Here is a 24,614-nt window from a genome sequence, read left to right as displayed (position 1 = left end):
TCATCCCTTGGTGTTGAAATTTCCCACTTCTTTTTTTCCAGTAGACTTTTCCCATAATTAATTATTGGCCAATGTCCAGTATATCTTTTCCATAATTAATTATTGACCAATTTAACACTGTTTGCAAGCCACTCAGACCCATGGGTTGCTTCTAATTTGACTAACACATGTTGATATTAACATTCTGAGTTATTGTATTCTGAGAACTTTTTATTCCAACGCTCCATTGTATGGAGTCACTAAAGAACCAATATTATTACTCCACCACTGTGTTTTTCTACAGATGTGAGGAAATGCTGAAGGCATCTTTTGATAAGGGAGGGATTAAATCAGTTTTTACACTTTTGAAATAGATCTCCTTTTTTAAAAAAGGGAAATGATAGTGGAAATCTAAATCTTGGTGCAGTTGCAACTCGTTTACCACATACCTGTCCATGCTAGACCCAAGAATGAGTAGAAAAAACAGTCTAGTCAGGATTCAAAGTGCTACTTAGGTATGCCTAAGTACTTTGCTGATTTTTTTAAAAAAAATTATGCCATATCACAAGTGCTTTTGAGCATCTCCTGCCTTATATACAAACAGCTTCTTCCATAAGTGCAATTAGGTATCCCCCTTCTGCCAGTCCTCCTCCAGCTGCAGTGCCCGTCTCCAGTCCCAGTCCTTAATAGTGGCTTTTGAAGGTGGGGCACTGAGGGCATTGCAGTGGGAAAAGTGAGGTAAGAAAGCTTTACTGTGCAGGCAGTTTATTTCTTGCACTGTTCTGCATTCGACTGTCTGAATTAAGTGGCTTGCTATGTGGCATAACACAAGCCTGAAGTTCCTGTGGATGAAGAGAACTAGTTGGGTGGTTCTTTGATTTCAAGACTCCATCTATATTTAAGCTGCCTAAAGGAATTCTCTGGCACTAGATAGAAGCACTGTTAGGTGGTGAGTACTGATTTGAATATATATCTATATCTATATCCAAGATCGAAATTATTAGACAGCATGCTGTAAGTGATATGGAAAACTGTATTTAGTTCCTGTTTGAAGAAACTGATGCCACCAGAGAGATTTATTACTGGCACAATTTGGCTAAAGTTAAGCACTATTAATTCCCTGTGCTTAGGGCCATCCTAAGTAGAGTTACTCCTCCTTCAATGGACTGGGCTACAACTGACTGAGAAAGATGTAACTTTGCTTCAATGCACAACTTTGCTTCAATGCACAACTGGAGCTTAAAAGATGCTTAACTTGGTTTAAGTTTCTATTATTCCTCCAGTCATGTCCAGTGTCCTACTTTGTTAAATAAATGAAATAAAATCACAATGTTTATGGGGAAACTGTGCTAATAAAACGTGTATATGCTAGCATATATCAGTGTATTTTGTGCTTTTAAAGACATGTAGTCTATCTGCCAGGGTTTTCTGGTGGGGAAACAAACTATATTTTTTAAAAAAAAGTTTAAAAGAGTTGATGACATTCACTATGCCATACTCGAAACCTTTTTCATTGAGATCAAGACTGTTTCCACATGGATGTTTTGCTCTGCCTTGGCTTCTTTACTATAGCCCTATTTTCAAGAGCATCCACACAACATCATTCTCTGTTCATCCTGTTTTCATGTTTTCTCCCGTTTTCTGTGATCTTTCCCATACCTCATTTATGAGCTTTGGAGAAAGGTTGCAGTCTAAGCTCCTTTGAATGTCCAGTTTTTCAGGTCTCACATATTGGCATCATCTTCCTCACTCTGGTCCCTGTGGTGGCCATTAAAAATAAATAGCTAGATTGCTATAATATTATAATCATCTACTGCAACTTCCTAGTTTTCATTTTGTTTAAAGTAGGGCCGTTTCCACATGCTGTTAAAGCGACGGGCTACTCACTGAATGCTGGCTTTCCTCCCACAAATTCCAGACGCCTCCGATTTCAAAGCGGAAGCCGGCAGTTTGGCTTTCGTTTGTTCAGCGTCCTTTACCTGGCACAGGAAAGAGTGGGAAATCCCGTTCTCACAAAAGACGCTGAACAAACAAAAGTGAAACTGCCTGCTTCCACTTTGAAATCGGAGGCATCTGGAATCTGTGGGGGAAAAAGGAAGCATTCAGTAAGTAGCTTTAACAGCATGTGGAAACGGCCTAGGTCTCTAATTTTTTGTTGTTGTTGCAGAGTTATAAAATGAAAAATTCTGTCAGTACATTTTACTTTATAACTCTGCAGCCTAAAAGGCAGCTTTAAAAAAATAATAAAATCTGGGAATTAGCACACTGTTACAATAGATTGTTATGGCAATATAGCTAGCACTGTTTTTTTTTTTAAAAAAAATAATAATAAAGCCCTCCAATGACAGACAAATGCAGAGGACTGAGGCAAGGAAAAAGCTGAGGAAACTTCCATGTGGATGCTCCATTACAGCAACAAGAGCTATGTGGGCAGTCATTTTTGACCAGATAGAAGCACCCCTGGATCTGAAGATTATGTTCAGTGTTTTACCTACAGATCAAAGTTTTTTTGCCTCCTGCACTGCCCCTTGTAGACTGTAAAAGTTGCTGTTGTGGCATGTGATATGGCATAGGATACAACTGGAGAGAGTGGAATTGATGAACCACGTGTGTACTTAGAAACATTTCCTTCTCATATATGGAGATGCCTGGTTTCTGGCCATTATTACTGCATTAACCTTACTTCATAATTTATAATTGTGATGATTGAAGATTAGATTTGTATTTTCTATGCAGAAGAGGCTCATGCTTTTAAATCCTCAGGTCCCTGGAATAGTTCTATTCAGGAATCTACAATACTGGATCTATATGTCAACTGTGATGGATATGCCTGATTTTACTCAATGGGATTTCTTCCATGTAAAGACCAGAAGCTATGATGGCATGAAGCCAGAAAATTTTGCAGCTGTAACATGATCTCCAGAGAAAAGAGGAGGAGTACATTTTTTTTCATTGAAATGGCCAATGAAAGGATCATTTAAAACATACCTCTTTCTGCATTGTATAAATGCTATGTTACTTCCAGCATGTGGAAAGTGAAATGATTCCTATTTTTATTCTGCAATTTGTAATCGGAGGGTTCCCAAAATGATTTGCTTTTTTTCTGAAGCATTTAAAACTTTGTGTAAATGTTTGTTTTCGTCACTTCTGATTCTTGTGTTTTGTGTGTGTGTATCTTATTTATGTTGTTCTCTTTCTCTTGTAGTTTTAAATGTGCAAACTTCTGCACCATCTATGTATTCCAGTATAAATGTAATACCATTGTTTATCTTATGCATTAAGACTGTGCTAATTTCTAATGATTCTAGCACTCACCATCAGTTTTTTAGTGCTTAAATATTTTCATGTTTAAGTTTCCAATACATATAAATAGTCAATGTAATCATTGTCAACATAATTTAAATTTACTTATTCGTTAAGGATTTTGCTACAAACATGATTCTTATAGTACTTAGGTTCAAGCTATCTGAAGCCTTTTTAGAAGGAGTACTCTGAGGAATATTGTTAGCTTGTGAGACAAAGGATGTGCATCTTTTTGTATTATTGCTAGTCCTGTAAGTGTCACAGTATTTAAAAGAACTTCCTTAGCTCAAACCCTGTATTACAGACATTAGTGGACAGGTGAAGACAGTTATTAGTTGATGCATCTAACACATTTTTGTTCTGGTTGCTGTGGCAGGTCTTGAATGTATAACAAGGGCAGAAGCAGACATTGTGTTGCTGGTGGATGGTTCATGGAGTATCGGTCGACCAAATTTTAGAACAGTCCGCAGCTTCATTGGTCGTATTGTTGAAGTATTTGATATTGGTCCTGACAAAGTGCAGATTGGTAAGTTTGAAAGTACTAGAACGTTTGCTGAGTTTTTGTTTCAGGACCTTTAGTAATGAAGTGATTCTTTACTCCTAGCTCTTGCACAGTATAGTGGAGATCCTAGAACAGAATGGCACCTCAATACACACCAAACCAAAAAGAGTTTAATGGACGCTGTGACTAACTTACCATATAAAGGAGGCAACACACTAACAGGTAGGCATTCTTATACTGATTTCTTTGCAAGTTACATAGGGGGAAATGACTCTTTAATATTATTTGGAAAGATATTTGTCTCAAAGTCCTTCCTATGGTGAACAAAGTAATTTACATCTGTTTTGGATCAAGTCTGCAGCTAATAGGTAGTGGACAAGTTAAAAAATGTAGACCTTACTGTTAAAATGATTTTGTGAAAAAGTGTTATGCTTTCTCTTGATGAAAAAGAAGAGTGATTGTAAATGTCCCTGGAGGTGTCAATTATAAAGAACAATACAGAACTAGGAATGAAGTCAGTAAGAGTGAGAGAAGTGGAAAAGAGGCCCAACTATGTGCCTGTATCCAAAAGGTCAGGGATAATTAATATCTCTTAGTGAATTTAGTCTGGAAGGTAGGATATGGTCTCTCTAATTCATTCTCTAGCAGAAGTTTCCTATGACAACTTGAAGAGGCACAGGGGACAGAAGTATGAGTTTTATCCGTAGTTTCTCTGAAACATGTATAGAAAATCGTGAAGAATTGGGTACATAAATATGAACAAGGGATGTGCTTTTGAGAATTAAAAGTTTGTATTTCTTTGGATGGTTAGGTACGGCCAATGGGAAAGTATAAATAGAAACACATACTTACATAGAAATGCAGACCCTTATTTACTGTTGTTCTAAACAAATTGGCATTTCAGGTTTTTTTTTAAAGCGTAGGGTCAATCCTGGATTTCTCATGGAGTTTGACCCCTAGTCTGAGGGGAATGAAAATTATTTTTTGCTTCTTAGGAAGGGAAGTGGGCAAAGGCTTTCTTCATGGTAGGTAATCATGTTAGCAGGTCAGAAATGTCTAGGTAGAGCAGATATTATGTATCTTTTAATAAATGCCTACACCACTTTTGGGAGGCTTATGGTCTAGTTTAGTGGCTAATGAATAATGTCTCCCTTCCTCTCTCTTCCCTCCTCCCCTCTACGTGTTGTGATTGTAGGAATGGCCTTGAGGTTCATCTTAGCAAACAACTTCAAATCACAAGTTGGCATGAGGCCTGGAGCGCGCAAAATTGGTGTCCTTATCACTGATGGCAAATCACAGGATGATATAGTTGGTCCATCACAGAGTCTGAGGGATGAGGGAGTGGAGCTTTATGCTGTTGGTGAGTATCATGTGAAGATACATTAATATAGAAGAGAGAGTGAATTAACCATTTCTGTTGAATGAGAGATAAAATTACGCTAACAGATATTTCTAGGTTATTTTCAACATGTTTTATTTCATAATTTTTTTCAGGTATTAAAAATGCTGATGAAAATGAACTGAAACAGATCGCTTCAGACCCAGACGAGACGCATGCTTACAATGTGGCAGATTTCTCCTTGCTTAATACAATTGTTGATGACCTCACTATCAATTTGTGCAATAGTGTGAAAGGTCCAGGTATGTTTCGCTTTTCAGTTTTACTGCTGATTTAAAATAAAACTATTTATTTGGTAACTGCTTAAATTATTTTGGAGCTTTGTCAAGCTCACTTTGGACTGAAGCACTACCCACTTCTGTACCTGTTTAAATGCATTCTAAACTACTTTTAGGGAATTCAAAAAGAAATCTACTTGATCGATATGATTAATTTTGCACTTTCTTTAGGAAATCTTGCAATCAAAACTTTCTAACCGTTTTTTTAATATTCTGACTCTACAGGGGATTTGTCACCACCACCAACCAATCTAGTTACTTCTGAGGTAACTGCTCGTTCCTTCAGAGTATCCTGGACTGCTCCTGCTGAGAGCATTGACAGATACAGAGTTGAATATTATCCCGCTGCCGGGGGCCCTACAAAGCAGGTGAGAGTTGGAAGCCCTATCCTAATTTATTTTGTACTGGATGTCTATTTTAGCTTTATAAACCTTGGGACCAAACCATGGCTTGCATGTGCATATAAGTCCTCACAGACTAATCAACTCAGACAACATAGAATTGGACCCAGCACACCTGGGCATAGAGTTCCTAGAATGGAATTCCTGGCACATGTGTGGTCAAAAGTCCTGGTGAAATGTATGAATTGGCTCTAAACGAGCACTACATTTTCAAGATCCAAAACATAGACGCATAGAGTTGGAATGTGCCTTGTAGGCCATTTAGGAAAATCTGAAGGTGTAGAGTATTACTATCTTTTCTCTGAGTCCTTGAAATCATCTTGTTGCAACAAATTATCTTGTGAGAGATGCTTGGTCATTCCGGATTTGAGCTTGAAAATTGCAATGACCACTCACTTAACCTGCCAAAAACATCAGGTTTTTTTCTGATGAAAGTTTTCTACCCCTACCCCCACCCCCAAACCCAGTATCCAACAGGCTGGATTAGACCCGAGGAACTTTCATTAGCAGAGGGGGAGTTTCTTGCCTATCTTTCCCACTGCAGCTCCAAATGTTGATCCTGGAAGGACAAAGGGCTCTAAGGAGCAGTGGGAGTGTGAATTGATCTCTATTGGGGTGGGGAGGATCTGTGAAAATCACTTCTTTGTCCTGCCTGCAGCTGATATCCAGGAGTCAAGGGAGGAATCAAGGCAGGAGCTGGGACCAATAGTGAATTTATCTGTTGGTCCAGCAAAGACGGTGGGTAACCTAAATCTTTAAATACCATTGCAAGGAAGTGGAGATATAGGCCCCTGCCCTCCAGGAGTAGGCTACCAGTATTTAAAGGTGCTGTACCTGGTTACTCTGGTGAGTACAATGACAGAGCTGAAGCTTTCAGGACTTGGGAGAGGCTTGAGGAATCTGTTGGCAAAAGACCACTGGTACAGAAGCAGGCTCTGGGGTGGGGAGGTCAAGGATGGCTGCATCCACAAGCTGCCCTGAGTAGAGCTGCAAGAGCAAAACACTCTGAACTCAGGAGAGAATCCTTACTTCCCAGCATCAGAGTCACCACCACCAGTCTTTCTGGTTAAGCCTTAGCATGAGACCGAGAGACAAATCTCAAAGCCCTACCAGGTGTTAAAAAACAAGAAGTCAGCTCTGCAAGGTAAACCAATTTGCAGACTGATTTCCACAAAACAATTACTAGGGTAGCTATGGCAAGCAGACCAAAGTTACTGGACTCAGGTTGGAGCCCCCAAATCCAAATAGCACTACAAAGTATACTCAACGGAGTTTATTAACATGAGCACAAAAGTTTACAAACTTTAATTGTGCAAACCAGAAAATAACAAAACTAAAACCCTCAAATACTAAACAGACTTTAGTCCTCTGATGCAGATGTCACCTTATCAAGGTAAAAGCACAAAGTCCTAGTAGAACTCTAGAGTCCCAAATCCAAAAGTCCTGTTAATCAGATCCAAATGACATGTAGTGCAGATACCCACCAGCAACTACACAGAACTGGCAATGAGGTAGAGGTGGGTGAGCTAGAATGAAGCCCCTAGTTTTATTGCAGTCTGCTTGCTGCTGGCCTGATCCTAATTAACCAGTCAGGTACATTGCACATCCTCCTACACAAAATTCCTTGCTCTAAAGTATACAGGGTAGGTGTAAGACTCCTTCTAGCCTCTGACCTTGACGCTCTTTTTTTTTTTTTATAAAAATTTTTATTGGATTAGAAGTCAATATTATACTAATTAAAGTCAATTTCCTTTATATATTCCAATTCTAACCCCCTCCCTTTCCCCCCCTTTTGTTGACTTCCAACAGTTTTCCAACCCCTTATCCATTTTCCCCTACTCATTTCAAACTTATTTTATTCTGTTAAACATATACTTTCGCTCTCTTCTAAGCTTATCTATTATAACACAGTGTTATCTCTCTTCCCTTTCCCACTTAACTTATCCACTAAATATTACATTCCTGGCATATATTCTTTAATAATAATAATCTTTTATCTAATTTTTTTATTCTATACTTTACCTTACACATTCTAATCTCATCAGTGTGGGACAAACAATTTGTCCTTCATTCTACATAACTTTAAGTACTTCTATAGACATTATATACGTTCAATATAGGTCAATCAATTTAACTTATACTCTATATGCTATTCTATGCTTCCTTCCACATATCTTATATTCATTCTATTTAGATTATATAGTTTCTCCGTTATACAATTATCTGCCAGAAATAATTAGTTAATTTCTATCCTTATAATTCTTATGATGACACCTCTAATACTTAATACTATATATAATAGTCAAATAAAATAGTTGCTTAGAATTTCTCCTTTAACTTTCCTTCCCCCGGTAAAGTCACTTCCCTCTTCTTTTGTTATGTTTCAGTAATTTTCAAACTGCCACAGTTCTCCTCCCACCTCCCATTTTTTCACCAAATATTGTTTCAGCCTCTCCCAATCCATGTTGAACTGTCCTGGATCAAGGTCTCTCAATTTCCTTGTCATTTTGTCCATTTCCGCCATGTACAGCAATTTATAAATCCAGTCCTCAATAGTTTCCACTTTTCACTTTTGCGCGTACAAAAGTCTAGCCGCTGCTGTCATGTAAAATAACAATGTCCTGTATTGTGCTGGAATATCCTCCATTCCCAAGTTCAGTAGCAGGAGTTCTGGGTTCTTATTAACTTGAAATTGTAAAATCTCACTTATCACTCTTATTATTTCCCCCCAGTACTGCCTAGCTACCTCACAAGTCCACCACATGTGATACAGAGATCCTTCATGCTTTTTACATTTCCAGCATTTATTAGACGTATTCAAATTCCCTAGCGCAATTTTCTTTGGTGTCAGATACCAACGGTAAATCATTTTGTAGACGTTCTCTTTAATATTAGTGCATGTCGTGATCTTCAACGTATTTTTCCACAAGTATTCCCATGTTTCCATTGTTATTTCTTTATTAAAGTTTATAGCCCACTTCACCATTTGCACTTTAACTATCTCATCTTCTGTATACCATTTTAGCAACACTTTATAAATCTTAGAGATTTCCTTTTTGTCCTCTTGTAGAATTACCTCCTCTAATTCCGAATTCTCCATTCTTACCCCTCCCTTCCCACAGTCCGAATTATAAAGGTCTCTAATCTGTCTATATTGAAACCAATCGTAACTTGGAGACAACTCATCTTGCGTCTTTATTCTTAGCTTAGAACATTCTATTTGTGTTATCTCCTTGTACGTTAAGCGCTGTTGTTCATTATCAACAGTTCTCGGATCTATTACTTCATAAGGAACCACCCAGGAGGGAATTCCTTCCTGCAGGTAATCTCTGTACTTCTTCCAAATTGTGAAGAGGCTTCTCTGAATATAATGGTGTAAAAACATAGAATCTGCTTTTACTTTGTCATACCACAGATATGCATGCCATCCAAATATTTTTTTGTATCCTTCTAAGGCTAGTAATTTGCGATTTTTCAGCGTCATCCAGTCTTTCAACCACACCAAACAGATTGCATCATAGTAAAGTCTTAGATTGGGCAGTTGCATTCCACCTCTCTCTTTTGCGTCCTGTAATACTTTCATTTTCACTCGAGGCTTCTTGCCTGCCCAAACAAAGTCCGATATTTTCCTCTGCCATTTTTCAAACTGCTTAGAGTCCCGAATAATTGGTATTGTTTGTAACAGAAACATCACTCTTGGCAACACATTCATCTTAACTACTGCAATTCTTCCCAACCATGACAAATTCAGTCTGTTCCATTTAATCAAATCTTGCTCTATCTGAGTCCACAGTTTCTCATAATTATTCTTGAATAGATCTATATTCTTTGCAGTCAGTTCAATTCCCAGATATTTCACCTTACTTGTTACCTCACAGTCTGTTATTTCCGTTAGTAGCTGTTGTTTTTGTTTAGTCATATTTTTACATAATATCTTTGACTTTTTTTTGTTTACATAAAATCCTGCCAAATCTCCAAATTCCTTAATTTTCTCCATTACCTTTGGCATGTTCTCAGTTGGATCTTCCACAATTAACATTATGTCATCCGCAAATGCTCTGACCTTATAGGAAAAGTCTTTTATTTTTATTCCACGGATTGCATTATCTTCTCGAATCTGTATCATCAATATTTCCAAAACCAAAATAAACAACAGTGGAGACAACAGGCAACCTTGTCTTGTACCTTTACCTATAATCAGTTTCTTAGTCACCTCGTCATTAACCACCTCTGACCTTGAAGCTCTGATGTCATTTTGCACCTGTGTGTTTCTGTTCTACTTCACTTTTCAGAGGTAGGCCCTCTATGCTTAACCAAGCCTGGAAACCAGAAGCAAAAGTATAGGAAAGCCAAGAAACAGACTAGGGTAGCCCGGTTTCTTGACTGAGGGTTCATGGTCCAAGTTTGAGTCTAAAGGTAGGACTGTTTCTCCGTGTGAGCAAGCTCATTCCATCTCTTGAGGTTCCTTGTGGTGTCCTACTGCCTCCTTCTGTGGTGGTGTTGGGTGCCTGTTTACCTCCTCCTCTGAGTCTTCAGCTTCTTTATCTGATGAGGAGGAGTCTTTTTTCTGGTCTATAACATCTGTTACTGCTGTATCCAACCCAGTGTACCCAATGAGATATGAGTTTTCCTCAGGCAGGACCTTTATGTTGTTGTTCTGTATGTGTTTTCCAAAAGTGTGTAACTCTAAGCCTAAAAAGGTCCTCAATTTCATTTTGTTTCTAGTCTCCTAGCTCCCTTGCCCTTTAAATTAACACTTTAAAAGTGCTCTCCCAGTGTATTGAAAATGAAATTGATCAAGGCTTCCCCCCCCTTCCCTGTACCACACTGAATATGCTTGATCTCCTCTCAGTTTGGAAGATAAGCAGGGTCAGGCCTTGTTACTATTGGATGGGAGCTAAAAGCTCTCTTAGCTATTGAAAATGATAGTGAATTTCATTTTCAGAGTATTGGAGAGTACTCCCACGTGTTAGCTGGGAATTCAGCCGCCAGACTAGCAGTGCAATTCTAAACAGACTTTCCATCCAATCTTGTTTATCATATTTCAAAAACTTTACAGCCAGAAGCACTGGAGAAAATTAAATCTGTAATATAACCCAAGAACATTCTTTGGTAGTAGTAGTAGTAGATATGAAATAATATATATAGTTCTTCTATTTTTATGCAGTTCTATGTAAGTCGTATGGAAACTACTACAGTTCTGACAGACCTTACACCTGAAACAGAGTATGTTGTGAATGTGTTTTCTGTGGTAGAAGATCAAAGCAGTGAACCTCTAAAAGGCACTGAAACAACGTGTAAGTGACAATTCTGGATTTTTTAACAATTCAAAAGAAAGACTTGCAGATAATCTTCATATTTATTTTATAGTTAGGGAGATAGATAGGGAGAGGAGGGGAAACACCAAATATAAACATCTATAGATAGGTTTTTTTCTTTAATGTGGTAAACAAAATGCTGGAAGCTTCTTAGTTGGTCAGAACAGAGGGCAACCCAAGAAGCTATTCAAAGGGTTACAATCAAGTTACATAGGAGGTATTGTCAGATACCTTGGGGAAGCTCAAACTTTCCATTTGCTAGTGATGATCAGAAAGCTAGTTATTCAATAGGCTGTTTGCAATCTGTTTGCAGCCTGATTTGTGTCTATTCACAAGAACTGGCTACTTGCAAACATCAGAAGCCAACTGACAGCTGTTGAGGGATGAGCTGAGCCTCTGATCTTCTGCTAGAGAAATTTTGCTTTGTACCCAGCAACGTTTTTTGAGGGGGGAGGGGGATCAGGAGCCCACTTCCTGCTAATCAGCTGGAGGTTGGGTTCTGATCTTCTATCCGGAATACTTTTTCTGCCTCCAGTCTTGCTGGGATGAAATCTCAATCAGCTATGAGTCAGCTTCAGATCAACAGGCAGTTGGAAACTCATTCAACAGCTGTTCTAGTTGCTTGATGCAATTCAAACATATTCCTGACCATTTCACAGTCTGATTGTGAGTGCTTTGGAGCCTAAATCTGATTGCCAAATAGGTTCACTGAGAAATTCTTGGGGGTACTGAAACAGTGGGGATTCTTCTTTGTCAGTGTATAGTGTAGATTTACCATTTTGGAACTGTGGTAGCAAAAATAATGCCAGTATACTATGAGACATCACTACAAAACTTATTATTGCAGACCTATACCTATTATGACCCAGCATTGTATTGTATTCTGCCAGCTACTTAATACTCGTCCTGGTTTTGCTGGCAGACAGCCAAAACGGGGTTTAAAATGACGAGGAAGACCAACATATATAGCTAGGGTTTGTGCAGGTTTACTATAATAAAGAATATAATAAATGAAAGCTTTCCCCTAAAATGTCTTTTCATCACTCATCTAAAATGGGCTGGAAATGAACGGGGATTGGTGAGTGAAGCAGAAAGAAAAGATAATCATGAATAATATTTATGGTTTTACAGTGGCAATTCCTTCAGTCAGAAACCTGAATGCTTATGACATCACTTCAACCTCAATGCGAGTACGATGGGAACCTCTCGGTGGAGCTACTGGCTACTTGTTGTTATATGATGCTGTCAATGCCACAGTTCCAACGACAGAAAAAGAGGTATGGACAGTTGCCTTAAAAGAAACTAATTTAAAAGATTTTTTTAAAAAAAACACTTAGTTCATGTGCCTAAAGAGTGAGGCAATTTTTGGCACACAGTATGGAATGAAGCTCATTGACTAGAGAGTTCTATACACGATGGGATCCGTCAGGAAGTTGTAAATATATTCTAAAATACAGAGACTAACTTTTTGTGTAACTACACAAGCATTTTGTTTTCCTTTCTGCTTGTTTTCTCTAAACTGCCTTGTTTATCTTTTCTTTTTTACAGATGCGTGTTGGAGCATCCGTGAATGATGTACAGCTGGTTGACTTGATTCCCAACACTGAGTACACTTTAACAATTCATGGAACATTTGGTGATCTCATGAGTGACCCTCTCACCACTCAAGAAGTAACATGTAAGAATAATTTTATTCTCGCTATATTTTTCATATCATGCTTTAGATACTACTTGACCTACAGTCAAAGGATTTGGATTACTTGTCACGAAAGATGTGCACGAACCAGAAAAAAACCAAACCATGCGGTTCGTAGTTTGTCGCATTTCACGAACCACGAACTTTCACGAACCTGCCCTGGTTCATGAACCAGTTCATTCGGTTCATGAAAACGGCACATCCAGGTCAGCAAATCATCACTTCCGGGTCAGCAGAAGGTCTGCAGGAAGTCCATCCCCTGTTGCCTAGGAAACTGATTGATTGGTGCCAGGCTGTCTGCAGTGACGATCCAAAAAATGAACCAGCCTAGAGTTTGTGGTGGTTCATCAGAAATGGGCTCTGACAAACCGCTGGTTCATGAACCATGAACTGGCCTGGTTCGTCACGAACTTTGGTTCGTATTTCGGTTCGTGCCCATCTCTACTTGTCACTAATCTGCTAAAACATTAAACAATGTGATAGCATTTCCTATTTTAAGTTCAACCACCAAAAGTCAGCCCCATCCAAAGGGAATATACTTGTTTAGTACTTCTGTAAATAAAAAAAAACTTTAAAAAAAGCATTAACCTTGTAGTTCTCCAGGGGCAATCACTTCTCTTAGGAGTGTGGTCCCATTCTTCTCTGAAAAGCAATTGAATTTAAAAGAAAGAACAGACATTGGTCATAGTATGTACACTTCTCCATTTTTGTCCTTATTCAGGTTTTGTACAGGTTTTTCAGAAACCTGCAAAATTAATTCAAAAAGTGACTGGGACAAAATAAGTGTAAGTGTACACAATGGGGGGGGTTGATGTTTCTCTCAAATCGCTTTTAGGCTTTTACAAACTACTTATTAAATTCTAGTGTCAGTTAATTGGAGAGTATTTTTCACAAATGTGTTTTAAAGAGGTTCTTGGACTTAGTTCAGTCTGTTTTTAAAATGATTTTTTTAAAAAAGCTACTTTGGTGAGAATATTTCAGTAGTCCACAGAAAATAATTGTTTTGAAAATGTAAATGCTTTGGAGAGCATTTAGTTGAGATGTCTAAACTATCTCGGTACTCTTACTATTATTGTGATTATTTCACAGTACCCCTAAGTGGAGCAAAAAGCTTAAGGGCAAGAGATATTACTCATAGCAGCATGAGAATCTCCTGGGAAGCCGCTCCAGGGAATGTTCGAAAATACATAGTGAGGTACAAGGCAGGTGAAGAAGATGACGTGAAAGAGGTAAGCAAAATGTAGCCAATATGTAGTAATATTACTTCAGCAAGCTTACTTGGAATACTAAAATATGATCACTTATCAGACAACTGGGAGTCTGATGCTGTGATCTGTACATTTAAGTTCCCCTTAAACAAGTTTTGTTCCTTTGGCTTCAATGATACTGAGCCAGCTTATATAGACTCTCCTTTGAAATTTGTATACCTGAGCAATAGGCCTCTTACTTTATAACTACAAGCAACAGTAAAGGGATATGGCTATGTACACATCTCTATGGAAAAATAAGGAACAATTTTTTTAAAAAAACTTAGGGAATGTAGACAGAGATGCAAGATGGTGCAGTATGAAGGTCAAAACAGATGTGACCTAGATCACCTTTAACCTGTAAAAGGTAAACCGAAGCTTTGATTTCAGCTGAGGGTCTGCATGGAAGGGAAGAAGGGATTGAGCCCCTCAAACACTGCTCAATTTTAATAAGCAAAGCTGAGTTCCCTACTCTGTTATCAACAGTCTTAAAGAACAGAGACGTGTCCTTTAAAATGCTAACAACAGTGCAGGAAGTGCAGTTTTGATTAATGAAACCAACTCTTCCCACCCTGGAGCACAAAACTATGGTCATGGGACTGGAACTGAAATAAACATAACCCACAAAACTTTAATTGTTTAAAACCATGCTGAGCTTTGCATCTGTAAAACTGGAAAGAATCAATGGAAAATATACCCCAGTTAACAGTCTATGATACAGTTCATTTGCAAACAAGCAGATAATTTCAGAGAAAACATAAATCTCTAGTGTTCTCTCTTTCAGCAGAAATAGGTTTTGTAAAGATTACTCTGAACTTCCTACTGCCTGGGAAAGGAAACTATGAAAAGTGGTGCCACAAGAGAGATGTTGTTTATAAACTGAGCGTCTTTGTTTGTGTGTAGGTGGAAGTGGAACCCTCTCAGACCAGCACCGTGCTCTCCGATCTTTTCTCACAAACACTCTATCAAGTAGAGCTTATTGCAGTGTATGATGAAGGGCAATCTCCACCAATAGCTGCTGAAGCTACCACTTGTAAGTCAATCATACTGCTCAGTGGATTTCCTTAAATTCTTAAAGCAAATGTATGCATTGAAGTGTTGCTTTGTAAATAGTAGTGCCTCGGTGCCTTGGGGTGATTGAATTTCTCAGATGTGTGTTTGAATAGTTGCTTTGAAAATATTTTGATGGTGTGATTGGGGCATCAGGTTGAGATTTCTATATTGATTTTTCAATTTTATTATTATCAACTGCTTGACCATATGACAACAAGATGACTAACACAGGAGGTGCTGGTTGCACTGCGCGTAAACACCACATATAAAAGGTATCAGGCCAGCACCAAAAGTTAGAAGAACTAAAAACTGAAGTAGCAACACACACTTCCATATCCCTAGTAACCACAGCCAAAAGTTGAGCCAACGCGTTTCTATCAACTATTTACATAGTAACTTTAGGAGGAGCCCTCCAATAAGGTTACTGATTCAAGCAGTGCCACTAAAAATAAATTCCATCAAGAGCACTGCTAGGAACAGCACTATAGCAATGCTAAAATAGCATTTGTGGCAGCAATTCCTTTCAGGCACACAGTCAAATATGCTGTAATGCTTTACGTTGCCCAAGCATTGCCTCTAGCAGAGCTTTTCTCTTGCGACTGGTGCCTTAGAATCTTGCAGGGGAAGATCTGAAGACCATCAGCCATAGACAAGAGTACCCTGTATGTTTGCTAGTTCAGGCCCACACAGTGTCAGGTACACACCACATTCCACACTCAGGATATAGTCTTCTGCCAAGATCATATCACTTTGAGGTCATATAAAGTATTTGCATGTGTAAATTAGTCATCACAGATAGACCGTAGTTAAAGCCAACATGTATATAATATGTCAAACACAATATTTTTCAATGATGCCAAAGGACCTAACCAGACTCTTATGTACAGATAGGTACAAGTCATATGGCTATCTTTTTTGTGCAAGAACATCCTCGTACACTCTCTTTGTCTTTGTGTGTGTCTTCTCCTATTTTGTGTTCCTATTGTTAATGTAATTGCTCACTCACTTGTGCAGCGATTTTATCCCTCCAGCTCACTAAGACTGTAGTGGATACCAGATATCATGTGTCGTGTGTTTTTAAGCCTTGGCCTTGTGTGTGTGTGTGTGTGTGTGTGTGTGCATGCATGTGAGAAAGAGAGAGAGATTAGGTAAAGAATGCATATATATGAACCAGCTTTGCCAGCTATTCCAGTGAACAGTAAATACTGCAAAATATTTCATCCATGTTGTGCCATGTGTTGTCTGCATCTTGGATTTTTCTTGTGACCTGCTGAACATCTTTTCTGTCAATGCTTTGCTTTTGCTGAATGCAAGGAGGAGGAATGATAAAGGGTGCAAAACAGCACCTTGCCAGATCTCAGAGAACTCTGCAGGGTGGCTTTCAACAACTTGAAGAACGATGCCTGGGAACATTTTTGCTGCCAGAAGAATGAAGTTGACAGGCTTCTTTCTGAGCCTCCACCAAGAGGATTATTTTGTATAGTGTTTGATGTGCACTTCTTGTCTTGGGAGCATCCACCTCTTTAGGAGGGTGGCAAAGTCCTATCCTGTTCAGGGTCTGCCAGGGATGCGTTTCAGGCCAGAACTGAATTAATGCACCTGAAAGTGCAGTTCTTTGAGGCACTTGGGGCCTCCTCTGCAGAATCAGCCACCAAACGACACCAGCAGAAGGAAGCTCTGGGAGAGAGCAGAGAGCCCCATCTGGAGGAAGCGGCATCTAAAAAGTAAGTAGGGCTTGATGCTGCATCAATGCAGGGCGCAAATAACGGGGGGGGGGCTCCTCCGAGCTTAAGCAAAAGCCAACCAGGGGGGCAAAGCCTCTCGGAGGACAAAACACAACTAAATAGCAACTACTTAATGGCTGTTTTTTGTACAGCAAGACCACTCCACTTTACCAAGCCTTGCTTCTCTATAGGTTGAGTCCAGTACAAAATTTCCGCGTGCTAGAGGCCTTGTGCAGGACGAAAGCCAAGAAAAAGACTGCAGTAGCTGTTTGTGCTAAGTCAGACTTATTGTATCCCCTCTTATGTCTCTGTTTCGCCAAGATATTGTGCAACCAATTTCTTGGCACTATATAGCCAGGAAAGCGCTAGGCATTGTACAAGATCATAAACAGAAATGTACGAAGTCCATTAATGTTTCTGCTTGCACATCGCCATGCAAGCCTATGTGTGTTTTGAAAGAGAAACAAGCAGGCAAAACAAGGGCACTTCTATAACAATAGAATAGAGATGGTCATGAAACGAACCATGGAACAAAATTCTGTACGGAATGGCTGGTTCATTTGCATCGAAACACGCGTTTTGTGGGAATGCATGTTTATGGAACAAACGAATTTTTCCAGGCGTTCCGTGGCTGGGTTTGGAGTTTCACAGACCCTGTGCCAGTTTCAACCCATCGGCTGACCCCAGCGCGGAGTCTGTGAAACTAACAGCCCCTACTCAGGAGAAATATCCCGCTCTGGAACCGGCACAGGGGCTGTGTATGACAACTTCTTTCTCCTGTTGCAAGAGCAGCAGGTAAAGAGATTGTCATTTCACAGACCCCGCGCTGGAACCGGCTCAGGGGCTGTTAAATGACAGCCTCTTTTCTTGCTGCCCAGGCTGTTAGTTTTACAGCCAGCCTAGGCAGCAGAAGAAAGGGTCTGTCTGTTTCAAATGCCCTGCACTGGCTTCAGCAGCCGGTGCAGGGTGGTTGAAATGCCATGGAACAACAAACCACGAACTGGGAAAAAGTCGGAAGTTCGTGGTTCGAGGTTCCGTGGAATGCTACGAACCACGAATCATGTGGTTCTTTTTGCGGGGGCGGGGGTCGTGCCCATCTCTAAAATGGAACCATACAGAAGTGAAAAAATTAACTCTGAACTTACTGGAGGCATTAATCTACCACTAGAAACATGGTATATGGTAGTGCATTGTATCTTGAGATTTGAGGGCCACTATGAAAGGAATGCTAATAGGCAAAGAGAAGAGAATAAATAAAATTATGCTTTCATCTTTATGGTAACCCACTGTTCTTTGTTATGTGCTGTTAGAGGATCCCCCCTCCATTCCTGTGCAGCCTGAAGCATCAGCCATCCAGATGGTGACATTTATTGAGGATATTGTGGGCTCATTGGGATGCCTACGTATCTCTGTAATCAATAACTGTGAGTTAACAATATTTTATTTTTTTCTACCAGGGTACTGCTTTTTGTGTTACCCCTTAGAAGGTATATCAGTGACATTTTGTTTGTTCTTGCACTTTCTTTTGCAGTGAAGATGCTTGAGACATGATTGTTCAGGTTGGAGAGAACTTGAATAAAGAAACTAAATACTGAAGCCAAGACATGCTGTGAGGAAGCTTGTGAAGCAGAAAATCGTTCATTCCCCGCCCCCCCCCATTAAAATCCTTTTATTTGTATACAAAAATTAGCAACGTCAGTTATTCATTTCACATTACCTTCTTTTTTTCTGATAGTGAACAACAATGATTGATTTTGCATTCTCATTACCTGTTTTTTTTAAAAAGTTGTATTGAAGCTGCATAGTTTAGCATAAATAAAATTAAAGGGAAAAATAATCTCTGAAATAAAGGTGTAGTGGTTTCTGTTTTTACTGAACACAAGCACAAGAAGAAGAAGAACATTGCTGTGATACAACGCATCCCCCCTTCTCTTTCGATCAGGTTCCCTTCGCACTACTTACAGTTTTGGCAATCTCAGCTGGGCCCCACCACCCACCCATGTTTGAGCTGCACTGACTTTGACAGTTGTTATCAAAATGACATCAAGAAAGTTGCCTTCTCTAATCAAGATCGTATTTCGCCTTATAGTAGACATGGAATAGAGATGAAACAGACACAAGGACTTCTAGAGTGGAGATGTGGTGGTGGAGGAGAGTGCCCTCAAGTCATAGATGACCTATGAGAACCCCTGGTGGGGTTTTCCTGGCAATTGACTAACAGAGATAGTGATTCAAAATCTTCACCTCTTAACAGGAGCAGTCTTAGTGAATGGGCAAGAGTGATAGCTGCCCCAGCATGCTGGGGTGTGTGTGACTGCCAGTGCCCCTCCCTACAAAGGGAAGAACAAAGAAAAAGTGCAAAAACAGCCATAGGTGGTGTTTGTGGCCTCCCCATGGCCATGAGGATGCCATCATGTACGGCCTTATGTGCCTTAAACGCAAACATTTTGCTGCTGACACTGAACATTGAAGCTTCATTCCATGGCTAATACGTGTGGTTGTCCAACTTAACTCATGCAAAGAGCCGTGTGTTATTCACACATTCAAATGTACTCAGGAAGGATTGAGCAATAGTTCACATCACTATTATGATATTTTAACTATTTAAAATAAATATATGTAGATGAAAAACATGATCACTGACATAAGGCATACATGCTGCACACACAACATTCACTAGAAATATTGAGACTAGAGTTGAGTTTCAACAAACCGGAGACACCAGATACTCAAGATCTCAGCACAACCATCCTCCAGGAGTGGGAAAGAATACTATCCATCTCACAATCCTACCAATATGAAATGTTGCTACTCACCATTTTTCAGAACTGCAGTGTTTGTGTAGGAGTCAATCTGCGCTAATTGCAAATGTGGCTGACACTGTGGGTCTCTTACGTGCAGAAACTAAAGTGATTCAGAGACCTGTTAACATATGAATAAAGGACATGCTAGCTTACATGCAGATAACATCTGATTCGGTAAGCCCTCAGTCTAGCATTAAAGAAATGTCCAAATTCAACCTCAGTGATTTTTAGACCAAAAGAGTATTGGGAAAAAATGGGTTATGTGTTTGTAAATGGTTGTATGTTTGTAAAATATCTTCTTGAAATAAAATATGAGACTTGAATTTCATAGACGAGAAATCATCATCATAGCATTTCTATAATCATCCATGGTAACTGGAAGTAGCTAAGCTATGAATAAAGATTATATCATAGGCAGACACTGGGGAAAGATGTTGAACAGATGGTTGGTACACAAGCAAATTACAGAAGGCAAAAAAGGGTTGAAGCTGATGTCACCAGTGGATTTGAGATGAAATGTAAGGTTTGAACTGAATGACAACAACCAGACATTTTAAAAACACCCCTCTCATCTCACGTTTTACGTCAAGTTGCACCTGGACTTTTAACCCACCCATTTATGAATGAAATGAATTTTGAGTGCAAGGAGGTAAAATGGGATATAAAGCAAAGCTCCTAAAGCTGCAACCAGTCTCAAAGCCCATCTTGAATGCTGTGTAACCAAAGGTCCTGGCCCCAGCTGGACAGGCGCACCCCATCAGGATGGAACAATGCCTTCAGCCTGAAAGAAATGTCTAGGTGAAGGATCAGATGTCCTGCCAATGCCTCCACAAATTGTCTCACAGTCTTGGCACCGTTTTTTCTTGCCATATCAATCCTGTCTATATAGACTACCCCACATCAAGAGCGGCTCTCTAACAAGTCTGACCAGAAGAGCTGGATGCCATGAAAGAGTCCAAGAAGAGAATCCCAGGTTGGCCAAGATTGACCAGGTCAAGTCCAAGCCCTGCCAGGTGTCCAGATCTTTCTCTTCAACCTAGACAACTAGAATGTCTGGAGCCCTTGATCTCTGCCATGAGGAAGTACTGTGGGCACCAAAGGGTCCAAGAGCATCCCTTTCAGGCCAGTCCATTTGATGACAATGGCCCCATCCAATCCCAGGTGTCTTCCCCATCCTTATGCTGCTTTGTAAACCCCAGCCCAGTGTATAATGCTGTGCCTGCAGATCTGGATTGATTTGTGTGGACCTGCGGAGACCACACAAGAGAAGAATCAGTGGAGAGCCCTAGTTCAGGATGAATGGGACCAGGCTGAAGAACTTCTCCATCTGGAAGTGAGACAAGGTGTCTGTGATACTGTTATCAGTACCTGTTATGTACCAGGCTGAAAATGAGATGTTAACCAACAAGCACACCACTATGAACTTGCGCACAAGGCGCATGGCCTGCTCTGAGCATGACGACAGCCTCTTCAGGGCTTGGACCATTGCTGGATTGTCACAACAAAACCTGACACATTTGTCCCTGAGCCAAATGACCAATGCTACTAGGACTGGGAAAAATTCTAAAACAGTGAGATTCCATAGGAGATCTGACTTGCCTATTGGTGTAGCGACTTTTGGCACATCATCAACCCTGCAGATAGACCCCAAATACTATGCAGCCTGCGGCATCAGACTACACCTGCAAATCAGCACCCTAGTCCCATAAATCTTTCCAAAGAGAGACCCTGTTAAAAATAGTCAGAAAGAAAAGTCAAATCCTGGGGTCTTTCTTCATGCTCTGGATTATGGGGATGTGGTGGTGCAGAGCAGATATACCAGTAGCCTTTGAAAGATGAATGCAGAAGGCCTGCCTAGAAGGACACAACCCTACAAGTAAAATTAAGATGCCCAATAAGGGACTGCAAAACAGGCCCCCGGTTGGGGGGGCGCGCGGATTCTAGAAGTTGCTAATTAAGACAATATAGAAAAATTGCTGTGGAACCAGATACTTTTCAAACAAAGCAACAGCTTTGGTGCAGGGCAAAAGAATCAGCAGCGTGCTCCTTCCTTACCCAGTACATGCTCTGTGTGTGCATGAACGTGGAGGAGATGAGACAGATACCTTTGCTAGACAGAGGAAAGGTATGTGCAATAGGGTTGCCAGCCAATGGCGAAGTCAAGTGGGGGCAAGGACATGGGGGTGCTGTCTGCAGTAACATCACTTTCAGGCAAAAGCCAGGCGTGACATCACTCTGCTCTAGGAATCAGTGGAAACTTCTGGTGATTCCTAGATCAGAGTGATGTCACTTCTGTTTTTTTTCCAGGAATGTCATCATAACATCACACTGACATGATTTTTTATTGTATTTTTCTACCACCAGCCAATGCAGTGGCAGCGAGCAGCAGGGGTTGCCAGTGGGAACTCTCCTGCTATAGTGGGAGATCTGCTGCCTCCTTTGCATGAAAGAGAGAAAAGGAGAGACGTTGCTACTGTAGTTTTAAAAGAAAAGATTAGCAAGTTGCAAGTTATTTCCGCATAACTACAGGAGTAGCAAAGAACTACTTTGAATTTCTTGGAGAGTGACTAGTTAGTCCTGAATAACATCTTTCCCACTCCAGGTGTACAGTTCTGCCTTGTAAGAGGCTGACCCAGAAGGTCTCTTTATAAGCTAGGGTTGCTAGCCTGTGACTGGCACCTAGTGGGGGTGGGGCATGACAAGGTGTCCTTGCTCTAATAGCATGCTGTCACTTCCACATTTGCCCTGCAAGTGGCATCACACCATCAAATCGACTGCACTTTTTGCTGCATTTTTTCCCCTTGCTGCCCTACCTAGCACCAACAGGTTAGTGACTGCTGCCACTATAGAAGGAGACATGGCAGCCCTGGTATAAGTAAACGTCGTGTGGAAATGGGAGGAAAACCAGTTGCTGGTAACCTGCAAGAATGCTGGGCCTGGATAAACCCAGGCAAGACAATACTGGACCTATAGAACCAGGATGTCTTACTTAAGTATTTGTTATATTTTTCTTTCAAACCAAGTTGCCCGCCATGGATTTCCCAGTGTTGTTAAAAAATAAACCATTTAGTTAAAAGAAGCTGGGTGTATGCTGCTGTTCCTCTGTGCAAGAAAAAGATTTATGCCTTACGTTGTGTCTATGACTCGTAAATTATTTTTTATATAGTGTCCATGCAATTGTGTCTCAAACCTCTATGATTTATCATGACTTAACAGATCTACTTTGAACATAACATTTTGACTCTTACGAAAGGTAATGTACAGGTGTTTTCTCTTAAAATGTATTTTGTTGTTTCTTTTCTCCATGATAGTGTCTGTACCGGCACCAGTCGATCTGAGAACTGATCAGGTAACCACGTCTAGTTTCAGAGGCACTTGGGATCATGGAGCACCTGATGTAGCTCTCTATAGAATAACATGGGGACCAGCTGGTGGAACAGAAAAACTGGAGGTAAGAATGGATTCTCAAAAATAATTTCAAGTGCCTGCTTGGTATGCTGGACCAGTTTCTGTAAAAAATTTATGTCTATACTTGGGTCAGTTTTTCCTGTATGAAAACTGGAACCACGCTTGGACTTAAGAATGTAACAACAGAACAACAGCCATGCTGGATCAGACCAGTGGTCCATCTAGTTCAGCATCTTGTCTCTCTCAGTGGCCAACCAGCTAATATGGAGGACCAACAACTGGGCATAGCAGCTGAGGCCTTCCCCTGAAGTTGTCTCCTAGCGCAGGTGTTCAGAGGTGTACCGCTTCTGAATGTGAGGCTTCCCTTTAGACACCATGACTAGTAGCCATGCATAGACCTATTCTTGAATCTGTTTAATCCTCTTTTAGAGCTGTCTGTGTCATCACTACATCCTTTGGCAGTGAAGTATTTCCTTTTGTCTGTCCTGAATTTACTGTCCATCAGCTTCATTGAATGCTCTTGAGTTCTAGTATTTGAGATGAGGGAGAAAAAATTCTCACTCTTTGTTCCCTCTACAGCATGCATAATTTTATAAATCTCTATCATCTACCCCCCCCCCCCCACACACACACACAAAGTCGTCTCTTTTCTAAACTGATAAATCCCAGACGCTTCAGCCTTTCCTCACAGGAAAGGTGCTCCAAACTCCTAATCATCTTGGTTACCCTCTTCTTTACTTTTCCCAGCTTTGCAATATCCCTTTTGAGATAATAGTGATCAGATCTGTTCAGGAGCATTATAATATTAGCCATTTGATTTTCATTCCCTTTCTTAATAATCGCCGGAAAGGAGTTTGCTTTTCTCATTGCTGTGGCTCACTGGATGGACACTTCCATTGAGTTTTCCACTGTGACCCCAAGGTCTCTTTCCCTCTCAGTCTCAGCAAGTTCAGATCCCATTAGTACATACTTAAAGCTGGTATTTTTTGTTCCAGTTTGCATCACCTTACACTTGCCAACTTGAGAGAGGGAGATTCTCAATGGGCTCCCAGGATCCTTCTTGTCAAAGAGGGCTAAGTCAATTAATATTGTCTCCTGGCATCCACCTTCCCTTTTGTCCTATCACTGAGAACTGTGCGTTCTTGGCTACAGCTACGTTGCTAGTATCTCCCACACAGCTGTGGGCCCTTTCAGTGAATTCTGATTTGCACACAGTCCCTCCCTCAACATGACATCACTGGCAGAAAGAGAGAAGTTGTAATGCTGCATAGGATCTGCCTGCCTTGAGGGGCATAGAAGTGGTGGTGCATATTACCAACATTAGTGGATTAATTTTTCAAAATAACCTCCTTACAGCGCAGAACTATTCTGTCATATACCATTTGGGAATCACTGTGTTTAGTTTTGTTAGTCAATATGAACATGTAAAATCTTACTAGATCTGTTCTGTTCGATTATAATGTTGTAAAGTAGATGTTCTCAGAGGCTGACTTCATCCTTTT

General features: G+C 40.2%; 1 protein-coding gene across 3 annotated transcripts in view; it reads left to right on the top strand.

Moving 5' to 3' along the window:
- COL12A1 (collagen type XII alpha 1 chain) overlaps window positions 1-24,614 on the top strand; it is a 155,363-nt gene that overhangs the window by 65,979 nt on the left and 64,770 nt on the right. For all 3 annotated transcript variants that reach the window (XM_054995906.1, XM_054995923.1, XM_054995914.1), the window contains 11 exons: window positions 3,659-3,808; window positions 3,887-4,006; window positions 4,980-5,144; window positions 5,279-5,425; window positions 5,687-5,829; window positions 11,030-11,159; window positions 12,312-12,457; window positions 12,729-12,858; window positions 13,966-14,105; window positions 15,027-15,156; window positions 23,016-23,155. In XM_054995906.1, the coding sequence (XP_054851881.1) occupies window positions 3,659-3,808; window positions 3,887-4,006; window positions 4,980-5,144; window positions 5,279-5,425; window positions 5,687-5,829; window positions 11,030-11,159; window positions 12,312-12,457; window positions 12,729-12,858; window positions 13,966-14,105; window positions 15,027-15,156; window positions 23,016-23,155 (1,541 nt within the window). The remainder of the gene's footprint in view (window positions 1-3,658; window positions 3,809-3,886; window positions 4,007-4,979; window positions 5,145-5,278; window positions 5,426-5,686; window positions 5,830-11,029; window positions 11,160-12,311; window positions 12,458-12,728; window positions 12,859-13,965; window positions 14,106-15,026; window positions 15,157-23,015; window positions 23,156-24,614) is intronic.

This window comes from Eublepharis macularius, chromosome 1, assembly GCF_028583425.1.
Source record: "Eublepharis macularius isolate TG4126 chromosome 1, MPM_Emac_v1.0, whole genome shotgun sequence".
Lineage (NCBI taxonomy): Eukaryota > Metazoa > Chordata > Lepidosauria > Squamata > Eublepharidae > Eublepharis > Eublepharis macularius.
Note: the sequence above shows the minus strand (reverse complement) of the source record. Positions and strands in the feature narration are given on the sequence as shown.